The sequence below is a fragment of the Tenrec ecaudatus genome, chromosome 2 (genome assembly GCF_050624435.1).
Source record: "Tenrec ecaudatus isolate mTenEca1 chromosome 2, mTenEca1.hap1, whole genome shotgun sequence".
NCBI lineage: Eukaryota > Metazoa > Chordata > Mammalia > Afrosoricida > Tenrecidae > Tenrec > Tenrec ecaudatus.
In genome coordinates this window covers 190,091,080-190,111,271 of record NC_134531.1, presented here as the reverse complement: position 1 = coordinate 190,111,271, position 20,192 = coordinate 190,091,080, and the positions used below count along the sequence as shown (strand labels likewise).

The window sequence follows — 20,192 nt, the reverse complement described above, 5'->3', positions numbered from 1 at the left end:
GGCTTCCAAGAAAGAGTGTTGGGCAGTGGAAACAATGTAACAAAAATAGCGTAACTAATCAGGGAAAGAGTATCCTTTTACCCCCCCTGGGCACATTGCTAGATAGCAACCTGGACCGACCTGCTTCAAACCAGGTCCTTCATGTCCTTGTCTCTTCATAGCACATTGGCTTCCCTGATTTCCCCCAGGACGTAACTTCCTTGACCCTGTTGCAGTTCACTTGGCCTTGACCTTCATTCCCAGTATGTTAGCTGCTATTGAGTTGTCCCCTAACCCCAGACCCACAGAACTCACACAGCTTGGCCCGGTGCCACCCTGTGACTGGTTGCTGCCTGGACCCTTGTGATCCATGGAGGTTTCCTCAATGATTTTCAGGCCTTTCTTTCCTAGGTCACCTTAATCTAGCTTCATTGAAGCCTATTCAGTATCAGGGCAGTAGGCAAAGCCTTCACTGACAGATGAGGATGAAGTGCACTGGCTGGGAGTCGAACCTGGGTCTCCAGTGGGAAGGGGAGAATTCTACCACCATCTTAGTTGTCTACTGCTGTTGTGGGAGAAATCCCACACGTGGGCCGTTGTAAGAAACAGGTACTTAGTGTCTCAGTAGAAATTCAGGGCTCTGACTCGGGGAAGGCTGGCGCTCTCAGCCTGCTCTGGGGGGGGAGCTCTTTGATTCTTCTGAGCTTCTGGCTCTGGTGTCTCGGTCCCCCATTTCTGCTCTGCTGGATTGTGTAATTTCATGTCTATTTCAAGAGAGGAGAGACTCAAGAGACACTCGAATGGAAGCTGCCTCATTAGCATAACAAAGACAACCATTCCCAAACGGGCTTATAAGCTAAAAAAACAACAACAAACAAAAAAACCCCACAGAACATTGCTGCCCAGTCAATGCTGCCTCATGAAAACTCTATAGGCCACAGTATAGGTGCCTCAGTGGGGTTTGTGAAGCTGTGGTCATTGAAGCCGAGGGCCGCATCTTGCTCTGGCTGGCAGGTTCCAACCACTCGCCATTCTGTTAGCAGCTGAGCGCTCTAACCACTGTGACATCAGGGGTCCTTTGCGACAAGCAGAGGTTAGGATTGACAACACACACTTGGGGTCGGGGGAGCTTAGTTCCATCCTCAACAGCCACCCAGCCACGCTGCCCTCAGGAAGTCCACAAACCTACCTGCTGGACAGGCAACATTCTACAGATCTCTGAACTCACTGAAGAAGTGCCTGGTCTGTAAACGCTCTTCTCTCAAAGCCCCTCCTTGTTCCAGTCCTGCTTCTACGTCCCCATAGAATGTTCACTCGTCACCAAAACACTCCCGCTCACAGGGAGGAAGCGCCTGACCTTTTTCTCCTGGCGGTCAGCCTCCGAGCACAGCCTTAGCCACCTGAACACCAAGCCCACGGCCCCTACTCCACACAGACACTGGAAGACTACGGGCAAGCTTGAAGAGTACAGCCCTGAATCACAGAACCCACAGGAAGCAATGCCGAGAAAACCACACGCTGCCATGAAATTTCCTGATTACAATTCCCTCCCGTGTTCCTTTCAGACACCGGAGAGACATGGCCGGTGTGTTAAGGAAGTATGAGACATGACTGCCACATACGGGGAGAATTAAGGCACAGGAAGTTTTTATTTGTGGGGGTGGAAAATGTCCCTGCGGTGGATGCACAACACGACAGATGTCCCTGATCTCACCAACTGTGTCCCTAACAGCTGCGGAATTGGCTAATGGTGGCATACCTATGTCTGTGTTATAGTGACAAAAGTTCATTTATCCAAGGTTCCACGAAACTACTGCTTGAAATGAGTATTTCTACTGCTCGTGTACAGTGTGGACAACTCCACTGCCTCCCGTCGAGTCCATTCTGACTCTATACCGGGTTTCCGAGACTGTCCGCCTTTACCAGAGCAGGCAGCCTCCTGTCTCCCGAGGGGAGGCTGGTGGCCTTGAGCTGCTACCCTGCTGTCTTGCAGCCCAGTGCTAAGCCCACTGCCCACCAGGCTCCTCGCATGAGCTGGACAGTGACTGATGAACGCTTTCTACACATCGTGACTTCTAAGCACAGAGAACCATCAGTCTGAATCCAACCCAGCCCTGATGGCATATTGGTTATGCATTGGAATGATAGCGACAAGGTCAGTAGTTCAAACCCACCAGCCACTCTGAGGAAGACAGATTTGGCTCACAGTCTCGAAACCCACAGGGGTAGGTCTACCCTGTCCTATAGAGTCGCTATGAGTTGGAATCGACTCAATGACGGTGAGGTTTGTTGAAGCCATAATGAAGCCTGAGTGCATAGCTGGGCTTTGTGAAAAACCACCAAACCCGCTGCCCTCGAGATGCCTCTGGTTCAGAACACCTCTACATAGGGTCCCCTAGGCTGCAGGTCTCTGCGGGAGCGGACAGCCTTATCATTCTGCCTAGAAGCAGTTGGTGGGTTTGAACCATCCACCGGCTATTAGTAGTCCAGTGCCCACCTGGGGTTCCCTTTTCATTTGTGAAAGTTTTTTCCCCCAAGTATCTGAGAGTAGAAATAAAATGTCTTGTTATCATTTTTTTTTTTTAACTTAAGGCAGTGATCGAGAAAACCTGTCCTTCCTTATTTATATAATGAATGCTCCATGTAGTTTGAACCTCAAAACCGGACTCAAGAGACTTGAAAGAGGACATGTGGGGGGGCAAGGACTTACCTTTAAGAAGGCTTTCTTTTCCAATGTGTTCATGATGAATGGGGGGATCGCTGGAAGTGAAAAGAGACTCACTTAAATCTTCAATGAATGTCTACTTTTAGCTCGCATGGTTCCCTCCAGCAACATAATAAAAGACTTGTTCTGCTTTTAGGCTATCTTGACCCTGACACAGTGTCAATAATTCTTTTAAAATACTCTCATACTTAAGAACAAGTGTCCCCATTTCTTAGATTTGAAAATGATCAAATAAAATGCCATGGGTAGAATTGTATCCCCTAAAAATGTCTGCTGTGATCCTAACTTTGTGACGATAGTCCCACTGGGGAGGGCATTTGGTGACGTGAGTGAGGCAGGATCCGTATGGGGCGTCCACTCATCTCTGTTGAGATGTAAAAGGAGCAGGCTGAGCAGGCAGAGATGGTGGAAGGCAGATGTCCAGCACAAGAAGATTGCCAATGAGCCAAGCAGTCGGGCTGAAGAGACAAGGATCCAGGGTGGATGCCGAGAGAAGACCTGCCAGAGAGCTGGTGGATGGGTGCCTGGTTTTTAAGGAAGACTGAAGAAGGCTATCCAATGCACTTGGACTACCCTACTGAGAGAACCCTGAAAATGCTGTGGACTACCAAAGCAGCCAGCAGCTCTTTGGTGGCAGAAGCACAGCAGAGGAATGGCTTGTGAGGCTGCATCTCACATACTTTGACAGGTTGTCAGGAGAGCGCTGTCCCTGGAGGACATGGTGCTTGGGAAAATCAAAGGGCAGGGAAAAGAGGAAGGCCCAGCAAGATGGATGGACACAGAGGCTGCAGTGATGGGCTCGAGCATGACACCTGTGAGGGTGACGCAGGACCAGGTGCTGTGGTTCAGGGGTTCAAGGGGTGCAAGAGCTGGAACTGAATCGAGGGCACCTAACACTCTCCGAAACCGGGGCTGCAACTCCTGTGAAGAGCCGCAGTCTCAGAGCCCGCAGGGGCGGTGCTCCCCATCCTACGGGCTCGCTCTAGGTGGCCGCTGATTTGATTGCAGCGGGTTTGGTTGTCAGTCTCCTAAAAGGGGAGAGGATACATTTCTATCTGTAGAAGCCACCAACACGGGGCCCTTCTAGTCTAGCAGGACTAGAGAAAGACAGCCAGCCAGAAAGATTCCGTCTGTGCAGAGGCCTTTCCAAACATCAGGGGCTTTCTTATGTGAGGGTCATAAACCAGACATCAAAAACCGTAGCAGCAGAGTCAGCTTCCTGGAAGGGAGCAGAACTTGAAAGGGCTAAGAGGAGTCTGTGTAGGCTCCTCAAGCCCTGGCCTCCGGAGCCTTTTAATGTGTGTGCAATGGAGATAGGCCTTGGATACGTGGGGACTGGGAGACACAGCCACATGAAAAACTGTGCATTTCCCCTGTTGCATTCCCATCACCCTTGTTTATGTGAACCCCTGACCCCCTGCCAGATTCATGACTGCCCTGTAGTTGGCATGCGCGTAAGGGAAAAAAAAACAGCATAAAACCTTGGTAAATTGTGTAATCAAAGAAGCACTGCTCTACAATTCCAGCTGCCGTGAGAGTGTCTTCCACGTGCTCACTCACCACCATGGAGCTGACGGTAACTCCGAGCAGTCTCCCAGCTCTGCCTCTGCGAGATATCGAGACCGTAATTGTTCATAACTGTTTAAGAGAGTAGAAAGCCCTGTCTTTCTCTTGAGGAGTGACTGGTGGTGTTTTGAACTGATGACCTTGCAGACCACAGCCCAACACGCAACTATTACTCCACCAGGCTTCCTACTCCAGGGACCTGTCTCTCTCTCTCTCTCTCTCTCTCTCTCTCTCTCTTTCCGTTCCTCTCGCCTTTCCTTCCTCTTCTCTTCCTTCTCCCTCTCTTCCTTCTTTCCTTTTTTTCATGTCTCTAATAAATTCCACCATCTGTCTCTCAGCCTCAATTGTCCCAGGGCAAGGACACTTGGTGGTACCGACACATGGCACCTTCCCTGACGTGTGGGGTTAGGTTGTGCTCCCGTGATTTGTTATGATTTATGTTGAAGTTCTGTTCCTGTACCTATGAATATAATCCTGTTTGGAAACAGGGGAGTTTTCTATGCTATGTTCATGAGGTCATGCTAGAGGGGGCGGGGGTGGGGGGGGGCAAACCTAATCCTTTCTGGGTGGTATCTGACCAAAAGGGAAAACAGAAGACAATTCCATCACAACGAGACAGAATGCACCGAGGGCCTCCAGAACATGTGTGGGAAAATGCCGTGATCTTTCCATTCCACTTTCCCAAACATCTTTTGAAACACCCCCCGCCCCCATCCCCACATAATTAGCAAGGCAACTGCGGAACTGCTAGTGAGCATCTCAAACTCGGCGGCCCCCAGAGGCCATCGCCACAGCTGGCCCCCCTCCAGAGCTGCAAGAGGAGAATAATTAGGTTCTTTAAAGCTATCCGACTGTGGTGGCGTTTTTAAGGACAGGTCTAAGACAGAAACCTAAGAAGATGAAAGGGGGACTCCTGGCCCTGGGGGTGGGGCTGTGGGAGGTGTCTGTGAAGACACTTGTCTTGAGTCGGGCACATCTGCTCCAATCCAGGCTGGATCACTGGCTAGCTGGGGGGTTCTGGGAAAGTTCTGGGCTTCTCAGCGTCTCAGGCTTCTGTCCTCATCTTTGTCAGTGCACTGGGTCTGGGAGATGTCGCTTCTCTGGGGACTAAGCAGGGTCGAAAATCATGTAAGTGCTAGAAAATGAACTGTTGGGCTGAGGGGACCCCAAGAAGAGCGAGGTATTTCAAAACAGGAGAGAAAAGCCGAACAAAACAAAGCTCAAAGCTACAAGCAGATCCAGGACCAAAGAGCTGAAAAGCAGCGGGCGGCAGCCCCAGGGTGCGCTCCCCAAGCCCTCGTAGACTAGTGGCAAGCTGTGACAGCTACGCACCGTGTGCTAGTGTGCACGGTGGCCTGTCCTGGCCCCAGGCTGTTTAGATCTGCACAGCAGGCTGGGCCAATGAGCAAAATAAACGCCACATCCAGTGTCAAATTCAGTTTTACTTTTTCATAGCCAATTACTTTTCAGACAGCTCAAATAAGAAGACTTAACTATTTAGAGCCTGCCTGTTTTACATACTCTGCAGAGAATGGCACCCAGTGTCCTAAAGGTACCTCACATAAGCCTCAACAAGACAAACACCTCTAGAAGTAAAGACCCCCCTCAGAGTCTGAGATTTCTCTAATTGCTGCCGAGCGACCTCACTAAAGGTGCCCCCCTGGAAGTGCCCACCCTGCCCTGCTTCCCTCTTGAGGGTGGGTGTCTAGTCCCCTCCCCACCCCACTCCATAAGATGAACACATTGGCTCCTCTAAATAGTTGTGAAACACTGCCATCTGGTGGGCATATCACTTTATTTGGTCAGCCCTGAAGTTCCTCAATTCGCTTCTCCCAAGGATCCTGGACTCTGGGGACTCTTCAATGACAGTCCACACTGGTGTCCCTCAAGGGACCAAGGCACTCAGATAACCAGACAATGTGAATGAGGGGTGGGGAGGCTCTCTGTCACAGCAGGGATGCCAACACCCCATGTCTCAAAGTGGCCTGTTTTCCTCTGTCTTTGGGTACCTGCTCTTGTCTGCTAGTGCAGGCTCACGGTGACAGAAAGAAACTTAGAAGCAGCAAAAGTATTTGCGGGCAAACCTAATGACGTGGGCTTTCCGGAAGGCTCGGTGTTAGTCAACAAAGAGCATTTGGTCCTCCCAGCTGGCCCAGGAGACAACATCAAGATAAATGGAGGAAGATCGAAGCGGTCAGGGATGTCATTTCATGGGGGTCCACAGTCCATGCTGGAAATGGCTATCAGGAAAGCACGTGTCACGCCGCATTGGGTACATCGGCTGCACAGACCTCTTTAATGTGTTGAAGGGCAAGGGAGTCACTTGGAGGACTCCGGTGCGCCTGACACAAGCGACAGTGTCTCCATTGCCTCCCGTGCCCGTAAAAGGGAAAGGAAGGCCAGAGAAGTGGTGGGCTTGGCAGCGCCGATCAAAGCGGCATGGGCTGCCGGAAGAGCAGCCAACGTTGCCTCGGGAGAAGCTCAGCCAGAATGCTCCTCGGGATCCAGAGGGTAAGACTTTGCCTCGGGATCGTTGGCTACATGACCACGAGAGACCTGCCATCCTATTTGGTAGAGCAAAGGGTGGTGACACAGGAAGAGCCTACTGGGGTGGTGGCCTTCGTCGCGGCAACCAAGGACTCAAACGCCGCAGGACCAGGCAGCACTTTGTTCTGTTGCACAACTTAGGGTCGCTGGGCATCGGAACCAACGCAAGGCTCCCAGCAGCAGCAGCAGCACTTCCATCTAGGTTATGTGATTCAGTCAAGCACATGAATTCCGATCCTGTTTTGTTTTTCTCTCTCAAGAGCAAGGCAAGCCTCAAGGACTCTGATTTCTAAGTCTGAGACCTTCTCTAGGCCCCTGGCCTGAGGGTGGTTCTGAGGAGTCTCAGGGTCGGACTGGAGCTTCTCAGTGGGACTAGAACCGAGCAGGATTTCCCACTTTTATTCACAAGGACTCCAAGTCTCATGGACACAACTGAGCAGCAGCTAGGTGCTCATGACTAACCACCTCGGCGTGACCTGTGTTCCAGGGATTTAAAATTGATGCAAACCACTCTTCCGTAGAATTACAGCTACCCAAGGCCTTTGGGGTTTGTGTTTTCAAGATTCATGAAGATCTAATTCTCTCCCTTCAAGTTCTCACACCACCCCAGCCATCTCCCTGGCCTAACCCATCTTCAGCTCTTCCCTGAGCACAATGGCTTCCTGACCCCTCTCCTCCCACCTGCCCTCCTCCCTGCAGCCTGCTCTCAACCCTGCAGCCACATGTGTGCTGGGCCATGCCACCCTGCTCCTCAAAACCCTCTATGACGCCTGACCACTGAATGAGAAGCCAGGGCTCCAAGGACCAGCACCGCGACCACCATGCTCCCTTCCCACTGCTCCCCACCTCACTCTCTCTGCACCAGCTGCCTGCTTGAAAGACCACCTCGCTTGCTGCGCCCCCTGCCCCCCGTTCAGAATGCTCCCCCCTGGCCAGCCCCTTGGCTCAAGCTCTTCCTGTTCTCAGGTCTTCTTCCCGAGTCATCCTGTCTACTCCACTCCAGTGCGCCCTGTCTCTTTTCTCCCTTAGCCCATGGGATGGACTGGAGTATGTAGTCTGCCACCTTTGTGCCCAAGAATGTGTTAGCATCCGGACCCCAATTGTGGTGGGTGTCTGCAATAGTGTGTGGGGCTGCGGTTTTCTCTGTTATGTTCACGAGGCCTTATCAGTATAAGGTATGGTTTAAACCTCATCTCGACCAAGTTAGAGAAACAGCAGTTTCGACACAAAAGGAAGCATGTGTGGGGGAAGACAGACTATTGAATGAAGGAGGATAGATCTGTCTATGTGCCCAGCACTCTGAGGGCCATCAGTTATGAGAAGCAGAAATAGGCAACCAAGGACCTCCCCTGGAGTCGCCCCTGAATTCAGACTGTTAGCCAACTAGACCCTGTGACAGAACACAGTGCAGTCATCTACTTCCACCCGCTGGCGGTCTGCCTGTGTGCTGTGCTCTTGGTTGGGTCAGTCCATGTTCACGGCTGTGACCGGGGCCGTTGGACATGCAGTCAGTGAGTGAGTGGATGAGGACAAGGCTCTACTGACCCATGCCAGGGGCGGCCATGAGGATTCTGGAGACCACGACTTGAGTGATGGCTTGTTTCGCAGCATTCGCTGATTCGCCCAAGCGGTTCCCATTTTCATCAGTGACAGGGATGCCAACCTTGAGTTCTCTGCAGAGCAAAACACACAGAGCCGTTCACAGATGCCTCTCTGAAAGGACTTGGGATATTACTAGGTTGGTTGGTTGGTTGAGTTCCAATTTAATCCAAGACCCAAACGCTAAACTCACTGTCATCTAGTCAATTCCAACAGCCCTTGTGGGTTTCTGAAGGCTGTAAATCTTTATGGGAGTAGAAAGCCTCATCTTTCTCCCTTGGAGTGGTTTTGAACTGCTGACCTGACAGTAGCCCACGATGCCACCATACATCTCCGTAAGTATCATATTTGGCAGCGACAAGCCTAATTTTTAATACCATCCCTGTGTTGTTAGACTCAAAAAGTAAAATAATGCTAGGACACTTCCAAAAAAGATATGTTTCTTCAATCCCCCCACAGAGGGCCCACAGAGAAGGGATGAGTCACCAGGGTGCAGTAAAACATCAATGAAGCACACTATATTCCGCTGGTTCCTTGAGGCTTCCTCAACCCCCATGATCATGACCCAGTGCTGCTTCTCAGTTCAGACTAGACTGGACCATGTACACAGGTATAGAAAGGGATGGGCGCTCACAACACAGACTCCAGGAGTAGGAGTGGGAATAGTGGTACCAGAAGGGGAGGGGGAAGAAGGGGAGGGGACGGGAGAAAGGGGGAACTGATCGCAATGATCAACACATAACCATACACCCCTCTACAGGGTGAAGAACAACAGAAAACATGGGGGGAGGCAGACAGCGGTTGGTGTGAGAGATGTAAATAATAACAATGTACAATCTATCAGGGGATTATGAGGGTGGGGGAGGCAGGAGGAGTGGGGAGAGCTGCTACCAAGGGCTCAAAAGGAAGTAAATGTCTAGAAAAGAATGAAGGCAACATATGTACAAACATGCCTGATGGACTCGATGTGTGCATTGTGATGAGCTGTACAAGCCCCCAATAAAAAATGATAAAAAAAGATATGTTTCTTTTTCTGTCTAAATAACAATGTGATTTAAAGGGCGAATCTGCTCATTCAAAGAAAAGGCTAATTCCTATGCTAATGTGCAATTTGAACCACTTTCCAAGGGAGAAAGGGACTCGTGCCTAAGTCCAGTGTCCTGGCGTAAAGGGAGTCTTGTGGCACCACTGTCTATTGATTAACTCTAGCTACTGACATGATCATCGTAACTCCTATTCGTAGCCTGTTTTTCCTTCTCCGTTCTGAAATGCTTTTTTCTTTCTCTATTCCTTCTTCTCCTCCTTTAATTTTTGTCAGTTCTGATTTTTTTTTTAAAAAAGAAGAAGAAGCTTCCAGGAATACAAGTTAATATTACTTTGAGTCCCAAGAGAAAATGCTAGGGAAAGAGAATTTATTTTAGAGAAAAGGCTTTTACCTAGTCCTATCCAGCAAAATGGCAGAGTTGAAATATGCACATTTTAACCTTTTCATTATGTAGAAACAGGGAGAAGCACAAACTAAGCTCCCCGCTACTGGTCACCCTGCTTCTAGATGGAGCAGCCCCGGCTAACCCTGTGCCATCGATGATCCCAGCCCCCGACTCACACCCAGAAAGACATCGACCCCTGTCCGGGGAACTCTGACTCCAGAGCAGCACGGTGCCCCCGGGGCTGACGTGACTGTGATCTTCATAGGAGGAGATGACCAGGGCTTTCTTCCTGGCACCACGTAGTGGGTTCAAGGAGCCAACCTTTTGACCAGTGGAAACCATTTGGGCCACCAATTCCCATCTGGCAAACTAAACCAAACGCCCTGCCAGGGAGTCAATTCTGACTCATCGTGACCCTGTGGGACAGGGCAGAACTGTCCCTGTTGTTTGTGGGAGTAGACGGCCTCCTCTTTCTCCCATGGAGTGTCTGGTGGTTTTGAACTACAATCCTTGGGGTTGGCAGCCCAATGCGTAACCGCAACGCCACCAGGACTCCTTCCCCACCCCTCATTCCATAGGAATCTGAAGCAGATTCCAGAATTCGTGTCATTTCATTTGTACACATTAAAGGGAAATGTTCAAAGCATTCGCCAGAGCTCATAAACATGGAGACTCTGTCACCAAGCATAAGTCGCTCTCCGGGGTCAACCACCTCACCTCTGCCTCATCAGTGGAATGTTAATACAATTAGCAGCAGCCACAGCAGCGAAGGGCACAAACCGGCCTATCAGGGGTGAGACGTGCTGCAGAGAAGAGAAAGACAAAGCATTATTTTATTTCCTGTATGACACTATGGACACATTTTTTTCATGAAAACGGAAGCATTCAGGGTGCGGTTTATGCACCCACCGATAACTGCGGGACTGTATGCGTTGCTACGATACTGGAAGACAGCCCATCGGTATTTCAGATGCCAGCAGGGTAACCCCCGGTGGACAGGTACTCTGCTTCCAGACAGGGAAAGAATCGGAAGAAAGACTTGTAGACCCACTTCCAGAACACGAGCCAATAAGATGATATGGGTCAATACAGACCACTGTCTAAACTGGTTCCATTGGACACGTGGTCAGGAGGAATGCGTGTCCGGGAAGGGCATCATGGGGTGAAACGGGGAGCCTTTGAGGGCGGTGAGACTTTGACGAGGCCGACTGGCACAGCAGCTGCAACAATGGGCTGGAACGTGCTGGCGAAGTTTTAAAAAACATGATTAAAAATCAAAACAACCCAGCAAACTGAACTCACTTCCACCAAGTCGGTTCTGACCTGTAGTGACCCTATAGTAGGGTAGAGCTGCTTCTGTGGTTTCTGAGACTGTCCCTCTTTATGGGGGCAGAAAGCCACCTCTTTCTCCCATGGACCAGCTTACTCATCGGTGAGTGGCAGCCCACTGCGCCACCAGGACACCCTGTGCAGACGGTAAGGCTTGGGCGATGTGTCGTCATGCGTTGCAGTGGATGTCACAGTCTTTAGAGACGGGTCACTTTCCACACTGGTCTCCGGGCTCCTTTCCTATCTCTGCATGGACCCACTGGGATGATGTGGTTGCATCTCCGGGTGGCTGAAGGGTCGCTGTCCTGAGGTCAGAGGTCGGCTACTCTGTCTCTTTAGACATGTGGCCTGAGGCTACACAACCTGGCTGGGCTCCTGGAGTGCTTGTGCTGGGATGTTTGAGCATTCAGACAGCGGTTCTCAACCTGTGGGTCGCAACCTCTTTAGGGGTCGAACAACCCTTTCACCGAGGTCGCTAAGAGCATCGGAAACCACATATTTCTGATGGAACCGAGACACCTCTCTCTATCCATCTCCAGGTAAGTCCACCCACATGCAGATACGCCACATACCCGGCGTGAAGACTGTTACCCGTGCTACACCATGCTTCAAGACAAAATTTCATTTATTTGTCATTAGAAATAACTATTTCACAATATCTAATGACATATTGCTTTTGTGATTAATCACTATGCTTTCATTATGTTCAATTTGTAACAATGAAAATACATCCTGCATATCAGATATTGGCATGAAGATTCATAACAGTAGCCAACTACAGTTATGAAGTAGCAATAAAAATAACTTTATGGTTGGGGCGTCACCACCACATGAGGAACTGTATGAAAGGGTGGCAGCATGAGGAAGGTTGAGAACCACTGGTTCAGACTGATACACAGTGTCAGACACAGACCAACGTCTTCTTGGTCACAACCCTTCCCAAGTTGAAGCAAGATAGAACTTAAAGGGTGCAGCTGAAAACCTTCACAATGACAACTAGCGGATTCGGACTGGTGGTGACCCCGTGTGGGTCAGGCTAGAAATAGGCTCCATGGGGATGTCCAGGGCTGGTCCTTTAGAAGCAGGTTGCCAGGCCTTTCTGCTGAGGCACTGTGGGCGAACTCAAATCTGCAGCCTTCTCGTTGGCAGCCGAGTGCCTAACCCTTTGCACCACGCAGGATCTTCAATAATAATACCAAGCCAACCGTGTTCAGACTTGAACCACATCTATGAATGAAAAAGGACCTTGGAGCCAGACAGGCAAGAGCAAAATAAGACACTTTCATAAAATTGAAATTAAAAACATATCAGAAATAAAAATCACCAGTACCTTGGTGAGTGCATTAAGTCCTAGAGCTGTCGCTACGGCGCCCGTCGTTGCAGAAACATAGGCTGTTCCCAGCTCGCTGAGGAGAAAAGGAATATTGCACAAATCACACGTGCACAGGAGGAAAGGCTACTTCATCCTTTGGGAAGAGACGATGGCGAAGGTAAAGGATCCTGATCCCGAATGGAGAGTCTACAGAGCCGCACGCATTGCTCCTTATGAAGCAAGTGGGCTCTTAAAGAACGGGATTCTTCACATGGAACTTCAGGATAAACGAATCGAGGCAGACAGACAGAATGTGTGTGGGTTGGGTGGGGACGGCCCAGGAGCCACAGTGGGCAGGATCCTGCTACATGCTTGTAGCATATTTGCTTTAGAAAGACAACGTCTCAAAATAGTCGTGCACAGACGGAACGTGAATTGCGACTCTACCTATGTTACGATGGCCATAAACATGCTGCAAGCCCCGTCTTCAGAGCACCGTCGAGCAAACGCAATGATAGCTTTAAGGTGAGAAAAGTTAAATCCACGGGCTAGAGATAATGACTTCAATAGCCCGACCTCCGGGGAGGCTGGGGGAAGAGCAGGGCTATCAAAGCAGCTGTAAACACCACAAGAAGCAGAAAACATTTTCCAGGCTCATACCAGTCAGGCCTTTTTATGGGGGAGGCGGGTGTGTGTGCCTAATCTCTTTAGCCTGTCTAAAACGTTTTCACCAGAAGCAAACTTGAAAGAGCTGTTGGTGCCTGTTTTCACTATGCACAATGGCCAAGAAACAATCTGAGTGCCCATTGGTGGACGATGGAAGAATGAGAAAAAGGGAGGCTGCGAGGCGAAGGTGACTGACTCATCGCGACCCTATGGGACGGGGTCAAACTGCCCCTGCATGTTTCCAATACTCTAACTCTTTAGGGCAGAGAATGCCCTGTCTTCCTCCTGAGGACAGGCTAATGGTTTTGAACTGCTGACATTGTGGATTGAAGTCCAACATATAACCATATACCACCAGGGCTCCAATGGAATACTATTGAGTGGAAAAAGAAAATGAATTCCTGAAACATCTCAAAATGTTGACGAGCCCAGAGGATATTATGTTGAATGAAATATACCTATTACGTGCAAGTTCACTTTTGTGGCATGACATGAGCAACATAGAGAAATTAGTATTCACTCGTGGTTATCACGGCTGGGGCCAGGGAAATCCACTCTCACGAGAGCAGGTACTGGTTACCATGCAATGAGGATGAGGGCACACCAGCATGACTCAGTGTTATGATGTCAATAAAAACTAGAGCATGGACACTGGTACAGATAGGAACCAGAAACACAAGGAATCCAGGGCGGATGATCCCTTCAGGACCAGGGGTATGAGTGGTGATACTGGGAGGTTAGAGGGAGGGTGGGGTGGAAAGGGGGACCCAATTACAAGGATCTACATGTGACCTCCTCCTTGGGGGATGGACAACAGAAAAGTGAGTGAAAGGAGACATCAGACAGGGCAAGATATGACAAAATCATAATTTATAAATTGAGGGAGGGGGAGTGGGGAGGAAGGGGAAAAATGAGGACCTGATGCCAGAGGCTTAAGTGGAGAGCAAATGTGTTGAGAATGATGAGGGCAATGAATGTACAAATGTGCTTTATACAATTGATGTATATGTGGACTGTGATAAGAGTTGTATGAGCCCCTAATAAAACGATTTAAAAAAAAGCTACACAGGAAGACCTGCTGGTGCTTGTCTGGCATGTACGAACTTAAAAAGAACCACAAGACCTTGTGCAGGTATGCGTGCATGCTCCGGGGGACGAAGCATCGAGAGCTGCAGCCCTCAGCAGTTCAATGGTTTCTCCCACGGGTACCACTTAAGGACACCAATGCATTCCTCCCACTGCACAGCCACGGGCATATCTGTCGTCAATTTTCCCATCATTCAGAAACCCGATGCTTTCTGTCGGTCGCTTCCCTGGAAACCGCTCCCACAGGGTGGTGGACCCCGCTACTTCTGAGGCTGAGGGGGCCTTCCCGTAGGCTCCCCACTTCCCATAGGCCACCCCTGAGTGTGTGCTCTCCTGGGGAGTGAGTCTGAAGGCTCGGGAGGTGGGTTACGCTTTCCGTGCCCTTTCAGCGTTGGAAACAATGTCTGAGGGGAACAAACAAAATCCAAACCCAGCTCCAGTTCACGGTGACCCCACGTGTGTCTCATGCAATGCGCTTCCGATTGTTTCAAGGGCTGTGTCATCTTATTTGGAAGTGGATCACGACACCACTGGTTGATGCGAACCACCAACCTTTTGGTTAGGAGACAAGTGGAAACATTTGCACTACCCCAGGACCTAAAGTCTGGATTTTGGTTAAAACAAAACAAAAACCCCCAAAAGTTATTTTAATAGAAAAGGAAGAAAAGAGATACCTTATTTAAAATACGCTATCTAGTACTCTAGATGTTAGAGACAATTTATACAGATTTCTAAACAGTGGCGTGTCACCACACAGCGAGAGGAAGGACAGATGACAGCTGAAGGAGAGGGGCCCAGAAGCCTTACTTGACGGTGAGAGGGGCGTCTCCGCTTCTGTTGGTGTAGTTTACAATGGCGTTGAAGGACTGGTTAACCCACTGCCAGAAGAGCACCGCAGGCGTGGACCTGGGCAGAACACACGTTGTATCAGCAGCATGCCTGGTGACCTCCTTGCCTCCGGGGCAGGAAACATGAACATCAGCGACCCAGGAAAGACTGTGTGTTCTGGCCCCCAATGTGAGATAAGCCTGATGGAGCAGCTGTCTAGCCCCTGCGCCTCCCTGTCCTCCTTCAGCTCTGTGCTCAGAGAGCGATTCTGAGCATGAAGTAAGAGGTAATGTAAGAGGGGCTGGCACAGCGGTACCGAGCAGAACTGCGGCATGGCTCTGACCTTTGGGCAGCGTCACTGGGCCTTCTGCTAGAGCGCCTGTGGGCAGGGTCAAGCCGCTAGCCTTTTGGTTAATAGCCAACACTTAATTGTCTGCATTATACCAGCACACAGTAGGCACTCAATAAAGGTCAGCTCCCTTGTCTTAGGGAGGAAATTAGCCAATTGTAGGCCAACCAGCCCTAGCCTTTTGTAATAATCTCTATATCTACTTGAATGGATTAAAGTGAATTTGTCTGTCCATTCCTCCTCCGTTTTCCATTCTCCGTCTTTCTCTTATGAATCTCTGGCATGTTGGGTTGATGCCAATTCACAGGGACTCTGCAGGACAGGGTAGAACTGCCCTTGTGAGTTTCCAAGAGTGTAGCTCATTACAGGCGTAGAAAGCCCCATCTTTCTCCCACTAAGCGGCTGATGGCTTTAAACTGCAGACCATAATCACTACACCATGGGGGCCCCCAGAACTAAAGGGAGAACTAAGAGATCAATCAGGCACCCACTGAGCTGCACCAGGGAATTCATTGTTTATGCTCCCACACAGGAGAGACACATCTCGGGGTGGTTTTGCGGCCTATTTGTGCAAATGACGCGCAAACGCATCCATCAAAGTAGCCCTTTGGTTGAGGAGGGTGGGCGTTTTCCATTAGGTCCCCTAAGCTGTAAGCCAAGAGCATCACCGCTTTCTTTCCCCCCTGCTCATTTTCTTGGGGGCTGTGGGGGTTACATTATCTGGTGTCGACTTGAGACTATTAAGCGACTTGAGACTATTAAGCGTGAAAGGGTAGTTTAGCCTGTCGGTTGGGTGGAAGTTTGATGACCTCATTTGGAGGTGCAACAGAGATAAATAGCTCACTGGAGGCCAGACTCAGACTCTCTGCTACACATTCCTGTTGACAAGCCACATGGAGCTACGCTGATGAGCCAGAACCCTGGAGCTGGAGATGCCACATGGAGACCCATGCCAGCTCTGAGATGCTTCCACCACCACTGGATCCACAAGACTTTCCACCTACTGGCCTGTGATCTTCCCATGTGGTGTGTGAGTCTGAAGAGGAATTTATGGACTGGTATCAGACATATAGGCTAATATCGGACTTATGACTTGAACCGGCCTGGGCTGGGATGTTTTCTTAATATATAATTACTCTGTGATATAAAACTCTCTCTTATACACATAGGAGTGTCTCTGGATTTGTTTCTCTAGTCCACCCGGACTAACTCAACAGCTCAGATTTAGGGGAAAATTGAAGCTCCTTTTGAACAGTGAAAAACCAGTCTCCATGGAGTGGATCCTGACCCCATGAATGTCAGAGCAGAACTACACTCCACAGGGATTTTCATGGGCTGAGTTGCCAAAGGCAGACCACCAGATTTTCTTCTGAGGTGCCTCTCAGTAGATTTGAACGACTGACTTCTTGGTGAGCACCCAAGCTTGTTAATTATTCGCACCATCCAGGGCTCCTTGAGTCATGACAAGAACGCAGTGGGGAGAGGTCAAGCAGGTCCCACAATGGAGTGAAAGATGAAGTGAGACTTTAACGTGGGCTTTCAGCTCCCGCCCCCCCATGGAGCATGCCTTACCTGTAAAAGGTCATCATGCAGCCTGTGATGGTCATGTTCATTGGAACCTGAGCTGACATTCTGCCTATCAAAATCATCTTCTCGCCAGTGTCAGGATGGAAAGCGGAATCGTAGACGTACTTTGCTCTCCACAGTTCATTTTCTGTCAGACCTGGGGGCACTATTCCTTGCCTAGGAAAAAACAACAAACCACGTGGGTGACAGTTCGTGTCGAGTCTCTCCGTGTCCTAGAGACCAGTAGCCTCTACGGGTCTGAAGCTGATGTTTCTCTAAACAGCTGTGCCCGGGAACTAACAGGAATCTGATGATACAAACAGGTCAGGAAGTACCTGCATGGCCACTTCAAACCCACACTCCAAGGACCTGCAATTTGGAAAAGCAGAAAATGTATCTTGTAGAACAGAGACGCCTTCTTCAATGTTGAAACAGTCTGTCTTAGATTACAGATCTTAAAATGTACTCTTGAAAACTGCAAATGCTAAAACATTTTTATCCAATTGCCAGTGTTTCCCAAAATGGGTCCTGACACCCAGGGGGGTAGAGGGGCACTGGAATGATCCAGGGGGGCTGTAAAGGCAGATACCTATACTTTATTCTAAGGAGCCCAGGAGGAGTAGTGGGTTATTCCCCAGGCTGCTAACCACAAGGCCAGTAGTTTGAAACCACCAGCCGCTCTATAGCAGAAAGACGAGACTTTCTACTCCCATGAAGAGTTAATGTCTGGGACACCCATAGGACAGTTTTACCTTGTCCTATAAGGTCACTATGAGTGGGAATCAGCGGGATGGCAGGAAATTGGTATACATTCTCCTGAATAAAGGGTGGGCTCTCGTACAAAAGTTCTTCATTGGCAATAGGACCCGGAGTAATGCTTTTTGGAAAGGCGATGGTAGAGGCCAAACAAGTTTGGGAGCCTATGAACTGGACCGAAGCCACGGCGGTGAAGAAGAGGCATTCCTGATCCAATGAGCACTTTGAGAGACCAGCCTAGACCTGCAGTTGGACAAGGGAAAAAAGTCCATCATTATTTTTTCTTCTTATGAAACAAACACATTTGTTGTCCAAAATTGAAAAGCAAATGAACTGTTCCCATGGAGAAATACATTAAACCACCGGCAGTTGTCCGCAGGCGTTTGCCCATGCACCAGCGCCGTGAGTGTCCTGCAAGCAGACTTTCTCTCTCTGTTACCTTCTAGATGCCACGTGTCTATTCGGTACATTGTTCCAGATGCCAAGGTGTCAGCTGGTACCTTTCAAAGTCGGACTATATGGTGAACACTCCTCTGCGTCATTATTATTCGAGATCATTGGTTCCCAAACTTATTTGGCCTACTGCCTCCTTTTCAAGGGGAAAAAAAAATCTACTCAGTGCCCGCAGGGCAATTGAAAGCATTCCTATGCCCTCCCCTAGCCCAAGATGGTGTGTCTGATTTTGCAGATCGCGCCAGTGTCCACCAGGTGCAGTATCGTCCACTTTGGGAAACCCTTCGCTAGCTCATCTTACAAACACTACATTCAGTCTGATCATACAAGAGCAGGAGTGTTTAAGGACTTCTAATTATCCTTTACATTTGTAAAGCACGAGGAAGAAATACCCTCATGAGTAAATCTTTTCCCACCCCCAATGCTATTTTGAAAGGAGGAGTAAATGTGCAAGGACAAATGCTACGTCACATATTAAGACTTCAGGTCTGTCATTTGGGAGGGGGGGGGCACAGAGAAGAATATTATTTAACAGGTAAATATTTCCATTGTCTCTGAATGCTCTTTTAAAATTTTTTAATAAATCATATTATTGGGGGCTCTTACAGCTCTTATAATCAATACATCAATGGTATCCAGCATATTTATACATATGTTGCCATCATCATTTCCAAAACATTTTCTTTCTACTTGAGCCCTTGGTATCAGTGCCTCTTTCATCCCCTCTATCCCCCACCCTCCCTAGCTCGTGAACCATTAAAAATTTATAAATTATTATTATTTTCATATATTACACTGTCTGCTGTCCCCCTTAATCCATTCTTTTGTTGATCATATCCTAGGGGGAGGGCAGAGGGGGCTTTATACGTCGATCATTACGATCAGTTCCCCCTTTCTCTCCCTTCTTTCCCCCCTTGCCCCCAGCCCGCCCCCTCCCCCCCCCCCCCATGGTATTGCTACTTCCATTACTGTTCCTGAAGGGTTATCTGTCCTGCATCCCGTGTGTCGAGAGCTCTAATCTGTAGCAGTGTACATGCTCTGTTCTAGCCAGATTTGTAAGGTAGAACTGGGGTCATGATAGTGGGGGGTGGCGTGGGAGAAAGCATTATAGGACTAGAGGAAGGTTGTGTTTCATTGGTGCTATACTGCACCATGACTGGCTCATCCATTCCTTGTAACCCTTCTGTGAAGGACTGTCCAATTGTCTACAGAGGGGTTTTGGGTCTCCACTCCACACTCCCCCCTCATTCACATCAAAATAGTTGTTTGTTTTGAGTCTTCTGATGCCTGATACCTGATCCTGTTGACACCTTGTGATCACACAGACTGGTGTGCTTCTTCCAAGTGGGCTTTGTTGCTTCCCTGCTAGATGGCCACTTGTTTAACTTCAAGCCTTTAAGACCCCAGACGCTATATCTTGTAATAGCCAGGCACCATCAGCTTTCTTCGCCACATTAGCTTATGCTCCCATTTTGACTTGAGTGATCATGTCCGGAAGGTGAGCATCTCAGAATGCCAGTTGATTAGAACAAAATGGTCTTGCATTAAGGAAGGACTTGAGTAGAGGTCCAATGTCTACCTGCTACCTTAATACTTAACCTCTGAATATATGTACATAGACCTATATCCCTGTCATTACGTATTAATGTATTTGCATATGTATATGCCTATGTTTACACCTCAATTAATGTCTTTTGCTCACTCTCTACTCGAGTATCTTTTTATCATCCTCATCTTGGCTCTCATGATGATTGATATTAGTTATCTACATGTTCTCGTGCCACAATACCCACCATTTTTCTGATTTTTAATACTTTATTGGGCAGTTTCCTTCACTCCATTACTTGTCTTTACCTTATTTTTCTCCCCTCCCTCCCCTCCCTCAATGCCTTTACTCAGTATATTATTACCAATAAACCTAAGGATCATTTTGTCACATTTATAGGGAAATGTATTATGGCTGGAATTGCTTTCGTCTGAGGAGAACTGACATCACCACCG

At 49.0% G+C, this 20,192-nt stretch overlaps 1 protein-coding gene across 2 annotated transcripts in view; it reads right to left on the bottom strand.

The window, feature by feature from the left end:
* The window catches only part of SFXN1 (sideroflexin 1), a 67,422-nt gene that overhangs the window by 23,528 nt on the left and 23,702 nt on the right, over positions 1 to 20,192 (bottom strand). For both annotated transcript variants that reach the window (XM_075541976.1, XM_075541975.1), the window contains exons 3-8: positions 16,989 to 17,159; positions 15,047 to 15,145; positions 12,506 to 12,581; positions 10,564 to 10,649; positions 8,363 to 8,490; positions 2,690 to 2,739 (exon numbers count right to left, since the gene is read on the bottom strand). In XM_075541976.1, coding sequence (XP_075398091.1) covers positions 2,690 to 2,739; positions 8,363 to 8,490; positions 10,564 to 10,649; positions 12,506 to 12,581; positions 15,047 to 15,145; positions 16,989 to 17,159 — 610 coding nt within the window. The remainder of the gene's footprint in view (positions 1 to 2,689; positions 2,740 to 8,362; positions 8,491 to 10,563; positions 10,650 to 12,505; positions 12,582 to 15,046; positions 15,146 to 16,988; positions 17,160 to 20,192) is intronic.